Raw genomic sequence first — 18,614 nt, forward strand, 5'->3', positions numbered from 1 at the left:
ATCCTTTTGTTATTATTTTTATTCCTCCTAGTAACTCTGTCTGTCTCACTTTTACGTCAAAACTACTGAACTGATTTAAGTGAAATTTTGGTACACAGACAGTGTAGAGCCTGAGAAAGTTCAGACTTTTTAACGGGAAAAGAAGGGTTGAAAGTGGGGATAGAAATTTTTATGGAAGTATCGTCAAGCATTAGAAGCATTTAGAAGCCTGAATCTTTTTATAAATAGATATTAATATTCAAAATTTGCAAATTTTTTTACCCTCAAGGGTGGAAAATAATAAGGGAATTGGGGATAAAAGTTTGTATGGGAATATATGATGTCTAAGTGAATGTTTTGTTGTTACCCTTACTAAGTAAGGTTAGTAAGTTAGTCTAGAGCCCGAGAAAGGACAAAGCTACTTCTCTCTCTCTCTCTCTGCCTAGCTCGAATCCCACATGGTGGTGGGGTCGGCTTTTCCAATCAGTTTCCTCCACCTCGCTCTGTCCTCGACATCTTCATCTGAGACTTGGCACTCACTCATGTCTTTTAGCACTACATCTTTCCATCTAGTTTTGGGTCTGCCTCTGGATCTGCGTCCGGGAAGGGAAAGTTGTAGTGCTAAATTACCGACGTAGTCCGGCGGCCTCCTCCTTATGTGACCATACCATCGCAGCCTACTCTCTTGCATCTTATCAGCGATATCGCGCACACCGAGGCTACCTCGCACGAACTCGTTGCGGATCTTATCGAGCCTGGTTACGCCGCACATCCATCTCAACATCTTCATTTCAGCAACTTGAATGGTATGCACGTTCTTTTGAGTTATGGCCCAAGTTTCACTGCCGTACATGAGGACTGGTCTTATCATGGACTTATAAACCAAACCCTTAAGTTTCACTGGCATTCTTTTGTCGCAAGTAACACCAGTCAATTCTCGCCATTTTTGCCACGCTGCGGCTATACGGTGTTGAATGTTGCATTCCAAGTTCCCAGAAATGTGCATCATGCCTCCCAGATATTTATATTGATCGCACATGGTAACTAGTTGACCGTCGATGGGAATTGGTCTGTTGTCGCTTGAATTTGGGTTATTAAAGGACATGTACTGGGTCTTTGCAACACTCAACACTAGGCCACCGGTTTGCAACTGGTGTTTCCAAGCCAGGAGTGCCTCTTGTAATTTTGCGTGGCTCTCAGTACAGATAGCTATATCGTCTGCATAGATGAAGGTCCACGCGGCCGAAGTCTGCGCTAACTCGGTAAGTGAGTCCAAAACCAAGCAAAACAGAAAGGGACTAAGTACAGAGCCTTGGTGCACGCCTTCTGTGACCGCTATCGGTTTGGTTTCACCCACCACAGTCCGAACCATTGATCGCGCATTCTTGTACATGTCGGCTATGATGTTGATGTACGATTCCGGGATTCTCTTTTTCCGTAGACTCCACCAAATCGTGTCTCTCGGAACTCGATCAAATGCCTTTTCCATGTCCAAGAACGCCACATATAGAGGTCGGCATTTTGCGCGATATTCTTCAGCAATCCTGGTCAGAGCAAACATAGGATCAATTGTCGACCGCCCGGGTACAAAGCCATAATGATTGTTGGACAATGCGCATTCAGATCTTATACGATTGTCGATTACTCTTTCATACAGCTTCATAGTGTGGCTAAGGAGCTTGATGCCGCGGTAATTATTGCATTCGTATCTGCTGCCTTTTCCCTTATAGATAGGAACTATAGTGCTCAATCTCCATGCCTCTGGCATTTTAGAAGAGAACATCATACAGTTAAAGAAGTTGGCGAGCAAGACTATTCCTTGTGCGCGCAGACATTTCCAAGCTTCTACTGGGATGCCGTCAGGTCCTACAGCCTTCCCGTTCGACATCTTTTTTAGAGCTATTTCAATTTCGCTCGGGTGTATTGGAGGGAAAAGACCAATATGCTTTTCCAGTTCTGGTAGTTGTGTAGCAGCTACATCTGATGTCATATCAGCCTGGCATCAATATTAATTGATGCCAGGCTGATATGACATCTTTATCTTTGTACAACAACTCTCCATCAGAACCTATCACCGTTTTACACCTTAATGGATCCTTTGTGCTTTGACAGCGTTGCTTTGCCACTTTATAAATTCGTTTTTGACCTTCCTTGGTGTCCAACTGCTCGTAAAGGCTTTTTTGAGAATTTGCTCGTTGCACTGCTATTATCTTCTTGGTTTTCTTCTTTACTCTCCTGTATTCTTCATGGTCTTCTTGGGATTGGGTGGACTGCCATTTTCTGAAGGCTACTTTTTTATTTTGAATAGCGTTTTTAACTTCTTCTGACCACCACCACGTTTCTTTGTTGTTTCGTTTCCCCTTTTTTGTGCGACCAAGAACAGTATTAGCAGCTTTTAAGATGGATTTGCTGAGATTATCCCATAACGTATCAACATCCAATTCAGTGTCGACCCTGAGGTCTTCAAGCTGTTCGCAAAACTTGGAGACTTTGTCGCCTTTCAAATCTCACCATTTGGTGATCTCCGGGGTTTGCGTTGGTATCTCTTTACTTTTCTTCCTAAACAGCATATCCATCACAACGATGCGATGTTGGGTAATGGCACATTCTCCCGGAATTACCTTACAATTTGTTACACGACCAATATGCATCCGATTGATTAAAATGTAGTCTATCTGCGTCGATGTTTGTCCACTTTTGTACGTTATAATATGTTCAGGCTTTTTGACAAAGAAAGAATTGACTATAGCAAGATCGAAGGCTGCCGCTGTGGAGAGGATAACTTTACCCTCGTCATTGAGAGTACCGAATCCGTGACCGCCGTGCACTCTCTTAAAGGCTTCGTTGTTTATGCCTATATGACCATTTAGATCACCGCACAACAGAATTGTCTCTTTGGCTGGGATTCGTTGCAATTGCTCTTCTAGTGTTGTCCAGAACAAATCTTTTTTATCTTTGCTACAACCTGCCTGGGGAGCGTAGACTGAGATTACATTCAAAACTTCTCCTTCTACGAGCACTTTTATAAATTATTCTGTCGTTTATTCGGTTGATCTCTAGGATGTTAGTAAGATGTTTATAATTTACAGCAACTGCTACGCCATTTCTCCCGTGTTTTGCGCCGACGTACATAAGTTTATAGCCCTCTCCGATATCACGAGCTTTGGATCCAGTCCATCTAGTTTCCTGAAGGCAAGCAAAATCTATCCTTCTTCGGTTGAAAAGTGAGGCCAGTTCTCTAGTCTTCCCTGTTAGTGTTCCAACATTTAACGTGGCGAAGCGTACCTTAAGGTTACAATTTGGGACTAACTTCTTTAGCCGAGTTCGTCCTCCACTCGGTAGCCCTCGCAAACTATTCGCAGATGTAGGGCGATATGTCTGCGCGTCGTTATTCGGCGACGCCCTATCTGTCATCGTTTCTGTATTTTGTAACCTATCCATCTTACATTCAAAAGATTTGGCGATGTTTGGATTTATTACTATGGTGCCGATTGCCATCTGACACACCAAAACCTACCCTCTTGAGGCAGGGAAATCCTCGGATATTAGGTGATAAATCCGTACAGGTCTAGTTATCCCGCCAGACTGATCGGTCGTCAGAGCCTCGTTCGTTGTTCAGCAGGGTGTACCACGTGCAGGTGAGGTTGACATTTGGTATGATAAAGATATTGGTTTCATACCCCTTACACCCCAAAGGACAAAGCTACTTCTTAACGCGAAAAAAGGTTGTAAGGGTTTGAAAGTGGGGGTGGAGTATTTAAGTATCGAAGTATATTTTTGAACCTTGAAACTTATTTTTTTAGGCTTGATTTGATATAAATAAATATCACATTTGAAGCTTGTAACAAAGTTTGTAAATATAAGAAAATAGGGGATGAAAGTTTGTATGGGAATATATGATGTTTATATTTTGTAACTTTAATATGTTTTGTGGCAATTTTTTAAAAGTTTAAGTAAAATACGACAACAATATTTACGCTCGTAACCCTCGATGATATCGTCATTTGGAAACTGGATTCCTTGTAATCTTGACTGGGCACCTGCAGTTTGAATATCGATTGGCTCAAAGCCAAGAAGGTTGCTGTTTGGTACTAGATTTCCAGCAATCTGATCGCGGGGAATTGGAGTATATTCATTATCATTACGCATTGAAGCTAGAACTCTATTAGATGTTACTAATGGTGAAATATAACACTCGTATACATTGTGTGTTTGTGCGTTCAATACTTCAAACGAACCACTAGGCATTATCTCAATCTGGTTTTCCATAATTGGTCCCTGTGGTATTGCGATTTCTGGAAGATTCAGTTTTATCTCCTTACCGTCTTGAGTCATAATTTCGGTAACATGTGATATGTAATCCGCTATTGGTTGAGGGATAACTTGATAGTCAGGTAACAGTTCCCTGACATCAGTACGTTGATTTAATACGTTTTGGCCGGAATTCCTTGCCACCTCAAGAATATCTAAATTTAAATGCGTTGTCATTGCATGTGTGAACATAGATAGCGGTAGACGTTCATGCAGCCTTGGGTCTACTCCCCTCATCTTCTTGTATGTTTGGTTAATTAGAGGTAGAAACCCCGAGAACTCGGAAGTTCTGGCTGTACATATCAATATCTGGAATTAGCGAGGAATGCGGTCCTATATCATATAGGGGCTCATCTCGCGCACCTTCATCAGATGTCTTAGGCTCAACCGTTTGTTCTGGTTTATTTTGCGGTTGCCTATTACCCCCTCTCCCAAGTAATGCCTGGGATCTTTGAGTAGGGCCCCTCGGTCTAACGACTTCCCTTGATGGATCGTATGGCTCGGGTTCATACGCCCAATTTTGGGCGGACTGTCGGTCATTAAACCGTTCATAAGCGCGTTGCGCGTCTCTGGCTGCTCGGCGGTTACCGCCGGGATGGCCTCTGCCACGTGGTGCACCACGATTGTTGCTTTGTTTGTTGTTGTTCATCTCAGATTGAGGAATTGAAAACTGTCATAAAAAACGACAACGCTCGTAACCCAGAGGTGTAGGCAGAGACCAAGGACCTGCATTTGGCGCGATCCCAACATACCTCTCTCGGTTCTTCTACATCAACGCATAGTACGTCGGTTAAGTAAAATAATTAAACGGCTACCCGAAGACAGTATTTCACGCAGACGATGTCGCTGGCATAGCTAGTTTACCATATTTAATAGTGGAACGTCTTCTAAGTGGATTTGTAGATGTTTAAAGATGTTTTCAATTATTTCTCTCTTTTTATATTTTTATTTATTTATTTATTTGAACATTTTGCCTTTTCCAGGCGTCGTTACATATAATTTTTTCCCTTCGATAATCAAAGTTACGGCTGTACACCGCTGGTCAGAAGGTAATATGCGATTAATAACTTGTATTATATGATCTATGTTCTCGAACGAGACAGGAGGTACAGCCTCCGACATCCTCGCTGACCCAGATTACCTTTACGTGCTTCCTAAGGTGACGTCAAACGGCATTGAATAGTGAAAATTTTACCTTATTCGTTTTGAGTTGACATCTTTCTTTGCACTAAATTAAATAGGGCCCCGATGTTGCATGTTGTTTTTGAATCACTTTACTTCACAATGCCCATTTTGTAAAGGTAACCTTTTATCAGAAGTCGTAAATCAAGTGGGTAACCCCACACCACACAATAATTTGGTTTCGTTATTTAAACATTTTGGTCTACCATGAGATCTCTATATGTATAATATACAGTAAAGTCCGTTTGTAATGACATCGAAAGGGATTGACATATTGTCATAATAAGCGGACGTCATACAAAGCGTTTTGTGAAATGAAAAACCTTTTTTATGTAAATATGAATGTACTTAAGTAGTTTAATACATAAACATAGTAATTACATATGTATACATACATATTAAATCAAAATCAAAATTGCACGTAATCAGCACATTATAACACATACAAGTGTATTTTTATCGTAAGTAATCTGTAATTTTTGTCTGCTTTTGTTTTTTCATTTTATTGTATATATCGGCGTGACCATCTTATAAAAATATCTCACTGTTGAAATTAATTAAATAACTCTTGTAAATACGTTCTTACAATCGATTAATTGATTAAAAAACTTCATTTATTGTAATTTTTAGATTAATTTACAAACGATTACTAAATTCAAACACTTTATTGTAAGTCTCATCTATATATATAAAAGAAAGTTGTGTTAGTTACACCATTTATAACTCAAGAACGGCTGAATCGATTTGACTGAAAATTGGTGGGCAGGTAGCTTAGAACCAGGAATAGGACATAGGATAATTTTTACCCCGTTTTCTTTTCTTTTTTTTTTTTATTCCGCGCGGACGGAGTCGCGGGTAAAAACTAGTGAGGGTATAAATAAGAATGTTCCGGCGGCACAGAGGCAGTCTCAGTACGACCGCCGGAGTGTTCAGAGCTCTTTAAGGAGGCAAAAACTCTGCTGAGAAATATAAGGATATTCATCAAAGGCTGCGTTTCATTTAAGGATGAGCAATGCTAAAAATGATGTTAGTGGTGCTACCACCACTGACGTTGTGTGTTTCTCAAACACTTCGGGCGGTGCTCATCCGACATATAAAATAAATAAAATAAAATAAGCCTTTATTGCTGATAATAGAAAGTTTTACAATAGTGTTTTTATCTATAATATTACGTTACGATGAATTAAATAAAATTAACAAACTGAAAGTAAAAAAATGTAAATTTAAAGTTATGTTAAAATTAAAACTTAAACTTAAAATAAATACAGATGCAAAATTTGAAACTAATGTTAAAATGTAACTAAGATGTCTGTAATCTACACATCGGCAAGCGGATACTACCGTTTTTACGTATCAGCGTGTCTTTCGACAAAGGCCTCCTCTAACACTTTCCACTGCTCTCTTTCTTTTGCGAGACGGGTCCAATTTGGGCCCGCTACTTTTTTAAACTCATCTTCCCATCGTTTTACTTTCCTACCCCTGCTCCTTTTATTCCCTCTTGGATACCATTCAGTAACAATTTTTGTCCACTTTTCCTTCTTTTCCCGTAGCATATGGCCTGTCCATCTCCATTTTAATTTTCTTGTAGTTTTAACAGTGTTTTTAAATTTTGTTTTGTTCTTTATTTGATCCAGTGGTATTTTGTCTTTCCTTTTTATTCCTACTACGCTCCGTTCTATTCCATTTTGACAAATTGCTATTTTATTTTGTAGTTGTTCTGTTAGTGCCCATGTTTGGCAGCCATACGTCAGACACGGTAATATACAAACGTTAAATACTCTTCTCTTCGCACTAATTGGCATATCTTTGTTTTTCATGATTTCACTCAGCGACCAAAATTTCTTCCAAGTGTTGGCAACCCTTCTGTCTATTTCTTTTTGCATTGTATTTTCAGTCGAAAATCAGTTGTCCTAAATATACATATTCTTTTACTTTTTCTATTTCTTCGTTATTTACTTTGATAACATAACTATGTATGGTGTTACTCATGACTTTAGTTTTAGAGGTATTCATTGTAAGGCCTGCTACTGCACTTTGATCAGATAATTGTTGCAACATTTTTTGTAGGGTGTTAGGACATTCTGAAAATAAAACTAGATCATCTGCAAAGCGGAGATGATTAAGGTTTTCTCCATTGATATTGAGTCCGTATGCAGACCATTCTAATTTCCTGAATATCATTTCTAATACCGCTGAGAATAGTTTAGGAGATATAGGGTCCCCTTGCCGAACTCCTCTTTGGATCGAAAATTCTTCCCCTAAAGACTCCATTCTAACTCTTGCCGTGCTCCTTGCGTATATGTTTTTGATTATCCTTATGTATTTTGCCTGAACTCCTTGATCTTCTAGTGCATTCCAAATGTATTCATGTTCTAATGTGTCGAATGCTTTATTGAAATCAACAAAACCTAAGGAATACACTTTGTTGTATTCCCTGTATTTTTGAAGAATTTGCCTTAGCACGTGTATATGGTCGACAGTGGAAAAGTGACTGCGAAATCCGGCCTGCTCTTTAGGTTGGTTATCGTCAAGAGCTTTAGCAATTCGTGATAATATGATTTTTGAAAATACCTTATAAATGTTGGTCATTAAACTAATTGGCCTGTAATTCCCGATATCTCCTTTATTACCCTTTTTGTGTAGTAGTACAATGATTGATTTTGTCCAGTCGTCAGGTACAGTCTCTAGCGTTATAATTTCATTAAAAATATCTGTAAGTCGTCCGGCAATTACTGGTACTGTTGCTTTCAGAATTTCGTTAGTAATTTGGTCTAATCCCGGTGCTTTGTCTAGTTTTTGACTTTGAATTGCTTTATAGTTTAATATTAATATTTTTAATATTTTTGGTATATGTTCTTCTTCTTCCCTTGTGAGGCTGTGTTCCGTTGTTATTGAAATAGGATTTTGAGTCTTATATAAATTCTTGTAGTAATCAGTGGCGACTTTTAATATTTCTAATCTTCTAGTAGTGAATGTTCCACTGTTTGTGTTTGCGCTCGGCATCCATTCTTTTTTGTTGTCTAATTCCTTAAACGCCTTTCTTACACCTCCTGTTCTTATTATGTGGCTTTTCAAAGTATTTGTTCGTTTTATTTTCCTATCCTTCCTCAGCTGTTCGTTTATTTTTTTACTTAACTCTGATATCTCCTTCCGTACTTCTCTGTTCTTTTTACCTTGTATAAGATTTTTTCTCTTCTCTAGTAATTCTTTTGCTTCTATTGAAATACTCTTTTTTCTAGCTGAGGCCGTCTTTATTGGCGTTTTTAGTATATTAATTAAGTTATTATATTTTTCTTGCATTGACATACTAGGTTTTATATTTTCTGTTAGTTCGTTTTGCAGATTTCGAAGAAGTGTGTCATTATTATTTCCATGGAAGACGGCGGGCTGGCACTTGTTATAGAACTTCCTACTCCTCATATTCTTTTCGACAGTTAGTGTGGCCCGAACCATCTTGTGATCCGTATTAAAATTTAGACTATTGATTACTGAGATATCTTTGAATACCTTTTTATTGTTTGACAAAATAAAATCAATTTCATTACTGTAAATTCCATTTGGGGATGTCCATGTCCATTTCTTTCTACTCTTCTTTTTATAAAAACTATTTAAGATGCTTAGTTTGTTTTCTAAGGCAAATCTTACCAATCTTGATCCATTCTTACTTCTCCTTCCTACACCATGTTTTCCTATTATGTATTCTTCGCCCATCCTCCTTGTTCCAATCTGTCCATTGAAATCTCCCATTACTATAACATTTTTGTAAGAGCTTTCAATTGTTAGTTGTAGTTCTCGATAAAATTGTTCTATGTTTTTAATGTCTTCTTTCTTATCTGATTCTGTAGGCGAATATGCTTGAATTACGGACCATGCTTCGAATTTTTGTTTATTTGTGGGAAGTTTTATATTAAGTATTGCTATTCTTTCCGATATTCCTTTTATCTCTATTATGTGTTTTGAAAGTTTTTTCTTGATAATAAATCCCACTCCATACAATCCTGGAGTTTCGCCCTTGTGATATAAAATATAGTTGCCGTAGTCTATTATTTTTTCTCCCAGTCTTCTCATTTCGCTTATTCCAAGGATGTCGCATTTTATATGTTCGATGGATTCTTCTAATTCGGTAAGTTTTTCAGGGGTTCTCAGTGATCGTGTATTGAGAGTTGCTATATATATATTTGATGATTGCTTTTCAGCTGCTCTATCTTCTGTGTTAAGAGGGTGTTGGTCATTAGCCCCCACGAGGACCAGTCGGCTTGGGGGAGGTTTTTCTTTTTCTACTAAATTAAATTTTATAATATTGTGGCTTAGTTTCGTTTTCCGTTTCTCGATGTTTAATTGTTATTGATTTTTTGTTACTGATGAATTAGAAAAGGAATGGGATCTAGCTCTCATCATATCGAAAGCGTTTGTTCTGTTTGTTTTGATAGAGGATAACGCCTGTTGCTTATTCGGGTGACTAATATGAGGAGATGGCGAAATAGAGGTTTCTCTTTTCCTTTTTTCTTTATTTGTATTGTTGCTGTCTTTTACTATTAACTTATCATATTTTAGATATGCAATTTTTCCTTTGTTTCGCTCTGCTATTAGTTCTACTTGTAGCGCTTTCCTCCTCTCTAAAACTTCCTTTGAATAATCTTCGTTTATGTATATATTTTTCAATTTCTTTTTGTTCTTTACAATTTCGTTCTTTTTCCAGTTGCTTGTAAATGAACAGAGTACTGGCCTCGGTTTCTTAGTTTCTCTCAGTTTGTTCCCGATCCGATGTATTTTATTTATATCCCGTGACTCTACATCAATATTTAAATCATTTTTAAAATTATTAATTATATCTTCCAATAGTTCTTGGTTTGACTTCTCTTTCTCCTCTACTCCATAAACAATAATATTGTTATTTCTTTTGTCTCTATTTAAAGACTCTAATTCTTTTTCTAACTTTTCTACTTTAAGTCGTAAAATCTTGTTTTCTTCTATAATGGGAATTAACTTTTCTTCCATTTGATTCATTACATTTTTTGTTATTGAGTCCTTTAATTCTGCGTTTTGGTTCTGCATTTCAATTTTCATTTTGTCAAATAAAATTTGAAATTGTCCTTCCATTTTATTTTATTCTTATTAAATTGTTTAAACTTTCGTGAGACATCATAATTAATTAATTAAGAAACGGCTTAACTCACGTTTTGATCGTCCGGTGGCGGCACCGACTAGTTTCGGACCCATCGGGGGTCCATCTTCAGGGCGAGTGTTTAATCCGAAGACTTCGCGGTCGCGTCGCGTCTCGCACTGCGGGCCATAGCGCGTAGCGCGCGGCTCGAGAGGGCGGCGGGCGCGGTGGCCGTTGCGTGCGTCGGCGACGGCGATGTCGACGAGTTCAAAATTGATGAGTCACTGTTGTTGTTAACATTAAACGGGGCGCAAAACGTACTGACGATGTCCGACACGTATTCAACACCATCTTCGTTGTTCTTCTGCTTCGGTCTCAGCAACACGGGTTCCCACGCCGGAGACAGAGACCAACCCTTATCTCTATTAAAATTAGGTCGACGTCGGATTTCAATGGCTTCGAGTAATTTACGTGACACGAAGTTTTTGTCACGAGCCAAGACTTTCACTAGGTCAAACCTAATGTAATGAGAGTTGGAGGTAAGGGCGTGTTCCGCAACCGCTGACGTGTTGCTATCCAGTTTGCGCATGCAACGAATGTGCTCTGTGAGCCTGGTAAACACTCGCCCTGAAGATGGACCCCCGATGGGTCCGAAACTAGTCGGTGCCGCCACCGGACGATCAAAACGTGAGTTAAGCCGTTTCTTAATTAATTATTTATTCTTATTAATTGGAACAATCGCAATAACCAGGTGGCAAGTATCTGTTATTAGAGATGTACAATCGCGAACCTTCCCGGTGTTCCACCTCTAGGGCTATAGTCGTTTAAACGTTTCGTACGCATTGAGACTACGACGCGGAAACAATAACCAATAGGGTGCAGCCTTTAACTCTAATGTTCGAACACGGTCTGTGAATGGTCAGCGTTGTAACAATAGACTCAATAAAAATATTATTTTCTTTGTTGTCGTTCGAAACGAAAGCAGCGTTACTTCGGACTCCATTAATTCATTTTAAAATTATTCTGTTTTAAAATAAACAACGTAAATCATCGGAAGTTTTAATTTTTTTTCTACCAATATTTACTTAGTCATATGATAATTATAAATTAAAAAAATTAAAGTATGTTTTAGAATTATAAATAACAATAAATATTTATAATTTTAGCAACATAATATTGTATAATTTACCTTGTGTTATCTTTCTTGGAAACATAATTATGATTTAAAATTTAACCTGATTTAATAAATTTATTTGAGTTCAATTAAATTATATTATTTTTAGTGACATAACATATGTCATGTCGAATGAAACGACGAGCTTAAAACATTAAATAGACGCTATAAAATAAACTTGAATATGTTTGATTTTGTTAAGGAATGATAGTATTCGAGTATATAATAAAAAATCATACTTAGAGACTCTTTTCTGTGTGGTTGTGGTATTTCACTGATCGAGCCGTCTCACTTGTTGATGTTGTCACGCTAACAATTAATACCAAAATCATAATAAGCGCTCTCGCAGCAGCTTTATAATTTAAATTTATAATTTCACGACTTGATAATCGCCCATGATTAGCGCATGCCTATCAAAAGGTGATACATATTTTCAAAATGTCTTAAGTCATTAATAAAATATGTTTAATGATTACTTTAACCAAGATATGTATACCATACTATAACATTGAAAAATATATGATATGATATAAGAGAATCTTTTTTGATTCTCCGTTCCGCGTAGAAAGTCCCATTTACTTTGTTCTAACATTGCACTTATGTTGCAATTTAGATATCACGACAGTTACCCTTTATCTTAAAACCCGCCTATCGTGTCTGATCAGCCGAATCCGCTGAATGATAATAAAATCTTTTACAAAGAAACATTTCTCCTTGGTATCAGATGCAACAAATTATGTTTTATACGGCTGTGTGATCATTAGAATACGGATCGGATTATGATGTTTTTGTTACGGGATAGACTACAAAAAATATTATAGGTGTTCGAAGAAAAATATTTTGCTATTTGCAGTTTATGACAGTCTAAATTACTATTTAGAAAAATATTTGCAAAATTTTCGAAGAATGCCGCAGCAATAACAAAAGATTACTATCTTGTTATTGCTGCGGCATGCTTGTATCATTGTTTACTGTAGAAGCATTTACTACTTGCACCTGTTGAGGCGGCTTTTTACCAAGTGCAACCGATTCAAGGAATAAAATAAAATAGACGTGCCGGGTTGCCAATGTATGAATATTGCATGCCAAGTAAACATTGAATAGTTAATATAAATATATTTCAGTATTAAAAAAATCATTATAGTGAGATTTTACTGTAACTATAAATGCAAGCGTTTATAAATTTTCAGTGAGTAAACTATGGTATTGACTCCTGGTTAAGTAAAAAATATAATTATTTTTCAAATCATTTATTTCTACTTTAATATTAACATTTTAAAGAGGAAAGAAAGGTTGTTTTTGAAGAATGATACATAAAATGTGAGTAACATAGATTCAGCGTCTTCAGCACATTATCAAAATCTTTGATAATGTGCAAACTATAGCCATAATAGGTGTTTCATACATGTGCTGCGAAAACTGGAAATATAAAAAAGATAAACAATATTTAAGAACATGTCAATATCTGTAAAAAGTATAAACTGTAGTTGTTTGTCAACTTGTTATGATTCTGAATAAAATTAAAAGTATACAAGAAGTTGTAAGAGATTTTTATTTTTTGTGCGGTTGTTTTGTCCTAACTGCTATCGTAAAACAATAAACAATTTTAAAATGAAGCACCCGTAATGCCGCTCAGGTGCGCTAAGCCTAAACAATAAGAATAATAATTGTAATTACCATCTGTCCGGGGGATTTTAGAATTCACAAAAAATGTTCCAACTAGTTTAGTTGTAAAAAAATGAACACTTACGCTAAGAGATGTGCGCGCAAATTACAATATTAATATTGATATCCTGTGATTCGCATCATCGCGTTTATACTTTAATTTATTAAATACATATTTTTAAGTATAAAAATAAAACAAAAATAATTAATTCTTTAATCTCACTAATTCATTCATTCAATTAAAAAAGTTTTGGGATGGATGGATGGATATTTACAAAAGATATCTTAAAGAAACTCGATTAAATTCCGCCTAGATGTAGAATTTAATAACAACCTTTTTTTCTCAATTCCCTGCGGACAAAATTTCGGACCAAAGTTAAAGATGAACTTAAGCTAAAGATCGAGCAAAGAGTCAAAGTATAAAAGGTTGACATACTCGTATGATTAAGCTTAACTGTTACTACATACTAAGTTTGTTAGTAATGGTAATGGCCTTACCTTTAAGGTTTTCTTTATTTAGATTTAAATAAAAAGCTTATTCGTATTTCATTCATTTTATTATATAATAAATATGGTTAATAATTATAAAGTGTATTATTGGGTTGACATCGTTTTTACAAAATGTTTAGGTTCTTAACATTAACATTTAAATAAATTATAACATGAATCTATATAAATAAAATTGAAATAAATATATTTTATACTAATATACTAGTACTTTTTATATAAATATTAGAAACATACGATTCCTATGTTATACGTATGTTTCTAGTATTTTGTCGGTCCACCATTCGCAGCTATGACGGCATCGCACCTATCTCGCATAGAGAGGACTATGTTTTGACATAAGTCTGATCCTCTAAATGATTCCCAAATTTTTTCACAGTGGGCTACTAGCTCTTCTTTGCAGCGCTCATTTCTACTGTCCCACTTTTGGACCATGAGCGCCCACAAATTTTCAATCGGGTTGAGATCCGGCGACTTTGATGGCCACGAAATCGTTTGAACTTCGCTATGAGACTCAAACCAGTCCCTGACCACGCGCGCACGGTGTATCGGACAATTATCTTGTATGAAGTTAATTCCAGGAAAATCTTCGACGGGATACACCGTGCGCACTGTTGGTAACATTACGTCCTGTAAAATCTCTCGGTATACGTGGCCATTTGATCGCCCGGGTATAAAAACTAGCTCCCCGGGTCCCGCGGAACTCATCCAACCCCACATATTTACTGTTATTCTGCCCGACTGGGTATTTGAAATTACATTTTGAGGAGCATACCTTGTATTATTTGCTCGCCATAAATTCTGACGTCCACATTGATTGGACTTAAAACATTTTTCGTCAGAAAATATGGCGTTTGAAAAATCGAAATCTCTAAACTCTCTAGCGAAACGTAGTCTTGCGGTGCGATGCTCTTCTGTTAATCCAATTTTTTTAGCTGGTGTCCTATTATGGACACCGTTTCTGTGTAGATAATTGCGAATGGTTTTTACCGAGCACTCAAATTTTTGAGCAAAAACTTTTGTAGCAGTGAAGGGCTGCTCGGAGTAGTGTTGCAACATCTGATTTATTTGGGGCTGCTGCGCAACACGCAACGGCATGATTCGTACTCGATGTAACAGCGAGCCTTCGTTCTCGTAGCGTTCCACCCACCGGCGTACTGTAGCTCTCTGTAAAATAACTTTTATATTAAACGAAAGACAGAAAAATTAAAATTAAAACATATGTAACGTAATATATCTGTAATTCCAACTGTTGCATCTGATTTTTATTTTAGATAATATGTTTATAAATTGATTTAATAAGTTAACTAAATAAACAGATATTTGTATATTTAACCATTATAAGACAATAGAGAAAGGTCTTGTTATTAAGTCTAGGCTAAAAAATAGTTTTAGATAAGAAGTGTTTAAGTATATAAAAAAGTCAATGTGGTTTGTGATATTTTTTTCTTTTAAGATTTTTTAATTTACCTTGCGTTGCCGGTTATAATTTACATTGGGTTAAGCTAAACCTAAGGTTATAAATATATTTGTATACACATATAAATTTGAAATATTTACGCTGTGTAATCTTTACATTACGAACTTACGGAATTGCTGATATTATGGCTTTTAATTAAAAATCGATATTATCAATCTATTATTACATTATTTCCAAAAACATATAGTATATAGTCTAATATGGCATATTCAAAAACATGTAGTTTTTAGTTTTTGAACGATAACTTGTAACAATCAGAGAACACTAAGTGGCAAGCAGATATAAACGTGTTCAAAGTAATAACGCTAATCAAAAAAAAAAAAAACCTACAATGAATCAAAGTAATAAATACAGTTCTTATTTATTCAAAAGTTTTGAGTAACATATTTATAACTAATCAATTACGTTTCATTGTCTATAAAAACATATTACTTACTGCAACATTAAGTTCATCCGCTATTTGAGAGATGTTGAAACCTTCCCGATGCAAAACGATGATTTGTTCTCTTTCTTCAGCAAGAAGATTACGCGGCATTATGTTAAATGATTACAGATTAAGTCCAGGGTTCTAGCACAGGTAAACGTAAGGCGATCTATCAGTCCGGAAAACAAGCAGAGGTCACTAATAGGCACAAATCACAAAAGTCCAAAAAACAAACAGAGGTCGTAAAACTTAAAACGCATAACAAAGACAGCGGCAGTAACAACACGCAGGGATGCAGAGCAGTACGCAACTGATTGTTTTTACTATTATCCAGTCGCTTGCGCAACTCATTGCTAACTCATTGGCTATCCGTAAAAAGGGGGCGGAGTTTGTTTCGTTGCACGGTGCAAGGCATATTTTCGTTAAGTGGAACACCGGGAATTTCCGCCATTGTACTTATGTTGAGCCACAATCGTTTAAAACTCCGAGTGATCACTCTTCTCTATGTACGTAAAACGAAACTTGTCAGTGACAGCTTAGTATCTACAATGTTTATATTCTTGAAATCGCCCTTGACTTAAAATGTTCCATTTTTTTCACTTTATGAAGTTTGCATCTATATTTTCTGCAGGCGCTATAATATTTTTTTTTTCGAAGTGGGTATTTTTCAGTTCTTATTAATTTTAACTTTTAATTTGTAAACAAACACTAAATACTCTTCGGAAATAACAGTTTAAGCACTTATAAGTTCCATTAGTTCTAGTTAAACACTTTTTATTTGTGATTTAGATGATAATTGTTAAAATACACAATGTTCCACAGGATAACACTGAAGATGTTTAAAAGTTGTTTATAACTTGTTGCACATTATTGTTTCTTTAGATAAAATTGTCACTCGACAAACACAGTCTTATTTGTCTATTAATTACACTTTTTCACTGTAATTATCACTTAACGATTTTGTAATGCTTTTTTATTACATAGGATTTGTTTACACCGCGACTGACAGCTGTCATTTTATTTTTTTCATTTTATTGTATAAACAATCTCTAATGCTATTGTGTATAGAAGACATAGCTATGGCCAAATTATCATTTTCAATATTGCTGTGAACAAATCGGGATAATAATTCTGCAGCTTTTAATGCCTCTTCTGCGGTAGGTAATGGTTCTTCCTCGACTTCTTCTTCCCCATCACTTTCGAGTTGTTCCTTAGCACAAATGTTCTGTACGATATTTTCATCGGTGGGTTCTTCGGATGTGAGGAGAGCACTATCGATGTCAACATAATCTTCCCACATTTCCGGTGCTGCTAAAGAATCTGAATGTAGGTTTCGTGACCACAAAGATAAAGGAATGTCATCTCCTTCATCGAATTCATGGTCTGATATTTGAATAGGTAAACCGTCGTGGTTTTCAATGAATCCTGCATGTTTGAAACAGTTATGAATGGTACTTTGTGACATTTTATTCCAGGCATCATTAACCATCAGAATTGCATCTAGCACCGTTATTTTTGTAGAAGAGTTGTCTTCATTAGCATCAAGACAATTAATCATTTTGAGCACAAGGTTCTTCCTGAAATTCGTTTTGAGTGATCGTATTATTCCCTGATCCATTGGCTGTAGTACTGATGTTGTATTCGGCGGAAGGAAAGCAAGTGTTATAGACTTTAAATTAGTAACATTTGGATGGGCCGGGCAATTATCAACCAGCAATAGAATCTTTTTCTTCTTCTTCACCAAATCACGATCCCAATCACGAAGCCACTTTTCAAAAAGTTCTGACGTCATCCAAGCTTTACGATTGTTAGCATAATCGACAGGTAATGATTTGACACTTTTAAAACATCTTGGTTTTTGTGACTTTCCAATAATGAGCAATTTCTTTTTCTCTGTGCCACTCATATTAGCTGCTACCATGACAGTTATTCTATCTTTCGACAACTTACCTCCACTACAATTGTCACCTTTAAATTTTAAAGTTTTATCCGGCATTAATTTGTAAAAAAGTCCAGTTTCATCAGCATTAAATATCTCACCATCAGAAAATTTTCTTCGTAAATTTGGCCACACAGATATCAACCAGTTTTTTGTTGAATTTTGATCAACAGACGAAGATTCACCGACAATTTTTCCCGCCACAATGTTATGTCGAACTTTAAAACGACTGATCCAGCTTGCAGAACAATTGAAGTCGAGAATACCAAAAAGCGCGGCAAAACCATTTGCCTTTTCCTGTAGCATAGGGCCGCTGACAGGTATTCCTTTGTTTCTCATATTTTTAAACCACTGAATTAATGCTTGATCAACATTTTCTTGTCGTGATTTTCGAAGCCTCTTCGGTTTCAAAACATTTGAATTGTACGACTGCTTAATTTTTTTATTTATTTATTTATTTATTTCGTGCAACATTGGTCAACACATATTGGAAAAAAAAAAAAATTACATAAATTTTAGGAAGAAAAACATTACACCCGCACAAATACTAATACTAAGAAGAGACTCATAATGAAGACAGTCTGTCGCCGGTCTTGTGGACGTGTGCACGTACCCAGTGTCGCACAATCGGGCAGTCAAACCTGTCTCCAAGGCCTCTTAGTATTGTGTTGGGGCTGTCCCGCACTCTGCGTAAAAGCGACGCTACCGTTTGCGCAGCACGGCGTTAAAGCCGTCAGTGTGCGTATAAGCAAACATCTCGGATGCGCTACAGTGGCGGGGAAGCCCCAGCAGCATCCTAAGGCTATTATTGTATTGTACACGAAGGGCGCTGAGAGCCCGCTGCGTGTA

At 36.6% G+C, this 18,614-nt stretch overlaps 1 protein-coding gene across 1 annotated transcript; it reads right to left on the reverse strand.

Moving 5' to 3' along the window:
* Nucleotides 1–5,928: 5,928 nt before the first annotated feature.
* LOC123723123 (tigger transposable element-derived protein 4-like) lies at nucleotides 5,929–18,043 on the reverse strand. Its single transcript, XM_045685676.1, has 2 exons — nucleotides 16,867–18,043; nucleotides 5,929–5,983 (listed from the first exon to the last, which is right to left on the reverse strand). Exons 1-2 carry the CDS (start codon nucleotides 17,820–17,822, stop codon nucleotides 5,929–5,931), a joined length of 1,011 nt encoding a protein of 336 aa, XP_045541632.1. The 5' UTR covers nucleotides 17,823–18,043.
* Nucleotides 18,044–18,614: the final 571 nt, after the last annotated feature.

Source organism: Papilio machaon, chromosome W (assembly GCF_912999745.1).
Source record: "Papilio machaon chromosome W, ilPapMach1.1, whole genome shotgun sequence".
NCBI lineage: Eukaryota > Metazoa > Arthropoda > Insecta > Lepidoptera > Papilionidae > Papilio > Papilio machaon.

Coding starts and splice junctions, on each gene's coding strand:
- LOC123723123 (XM_045685676.1), bottom strand. CDS start 17,822: ATGCCGGATAAAACTTTAAAATTTAAAGGTGACAATTGTAGTGGAGGT. Junction 5,984..16,866: donor AATAGCATTAGAGATTGTTT/ATACAATAAAAT, acceptor TCACGCCGATAT/ATACAATAAAATGAAAAAAC.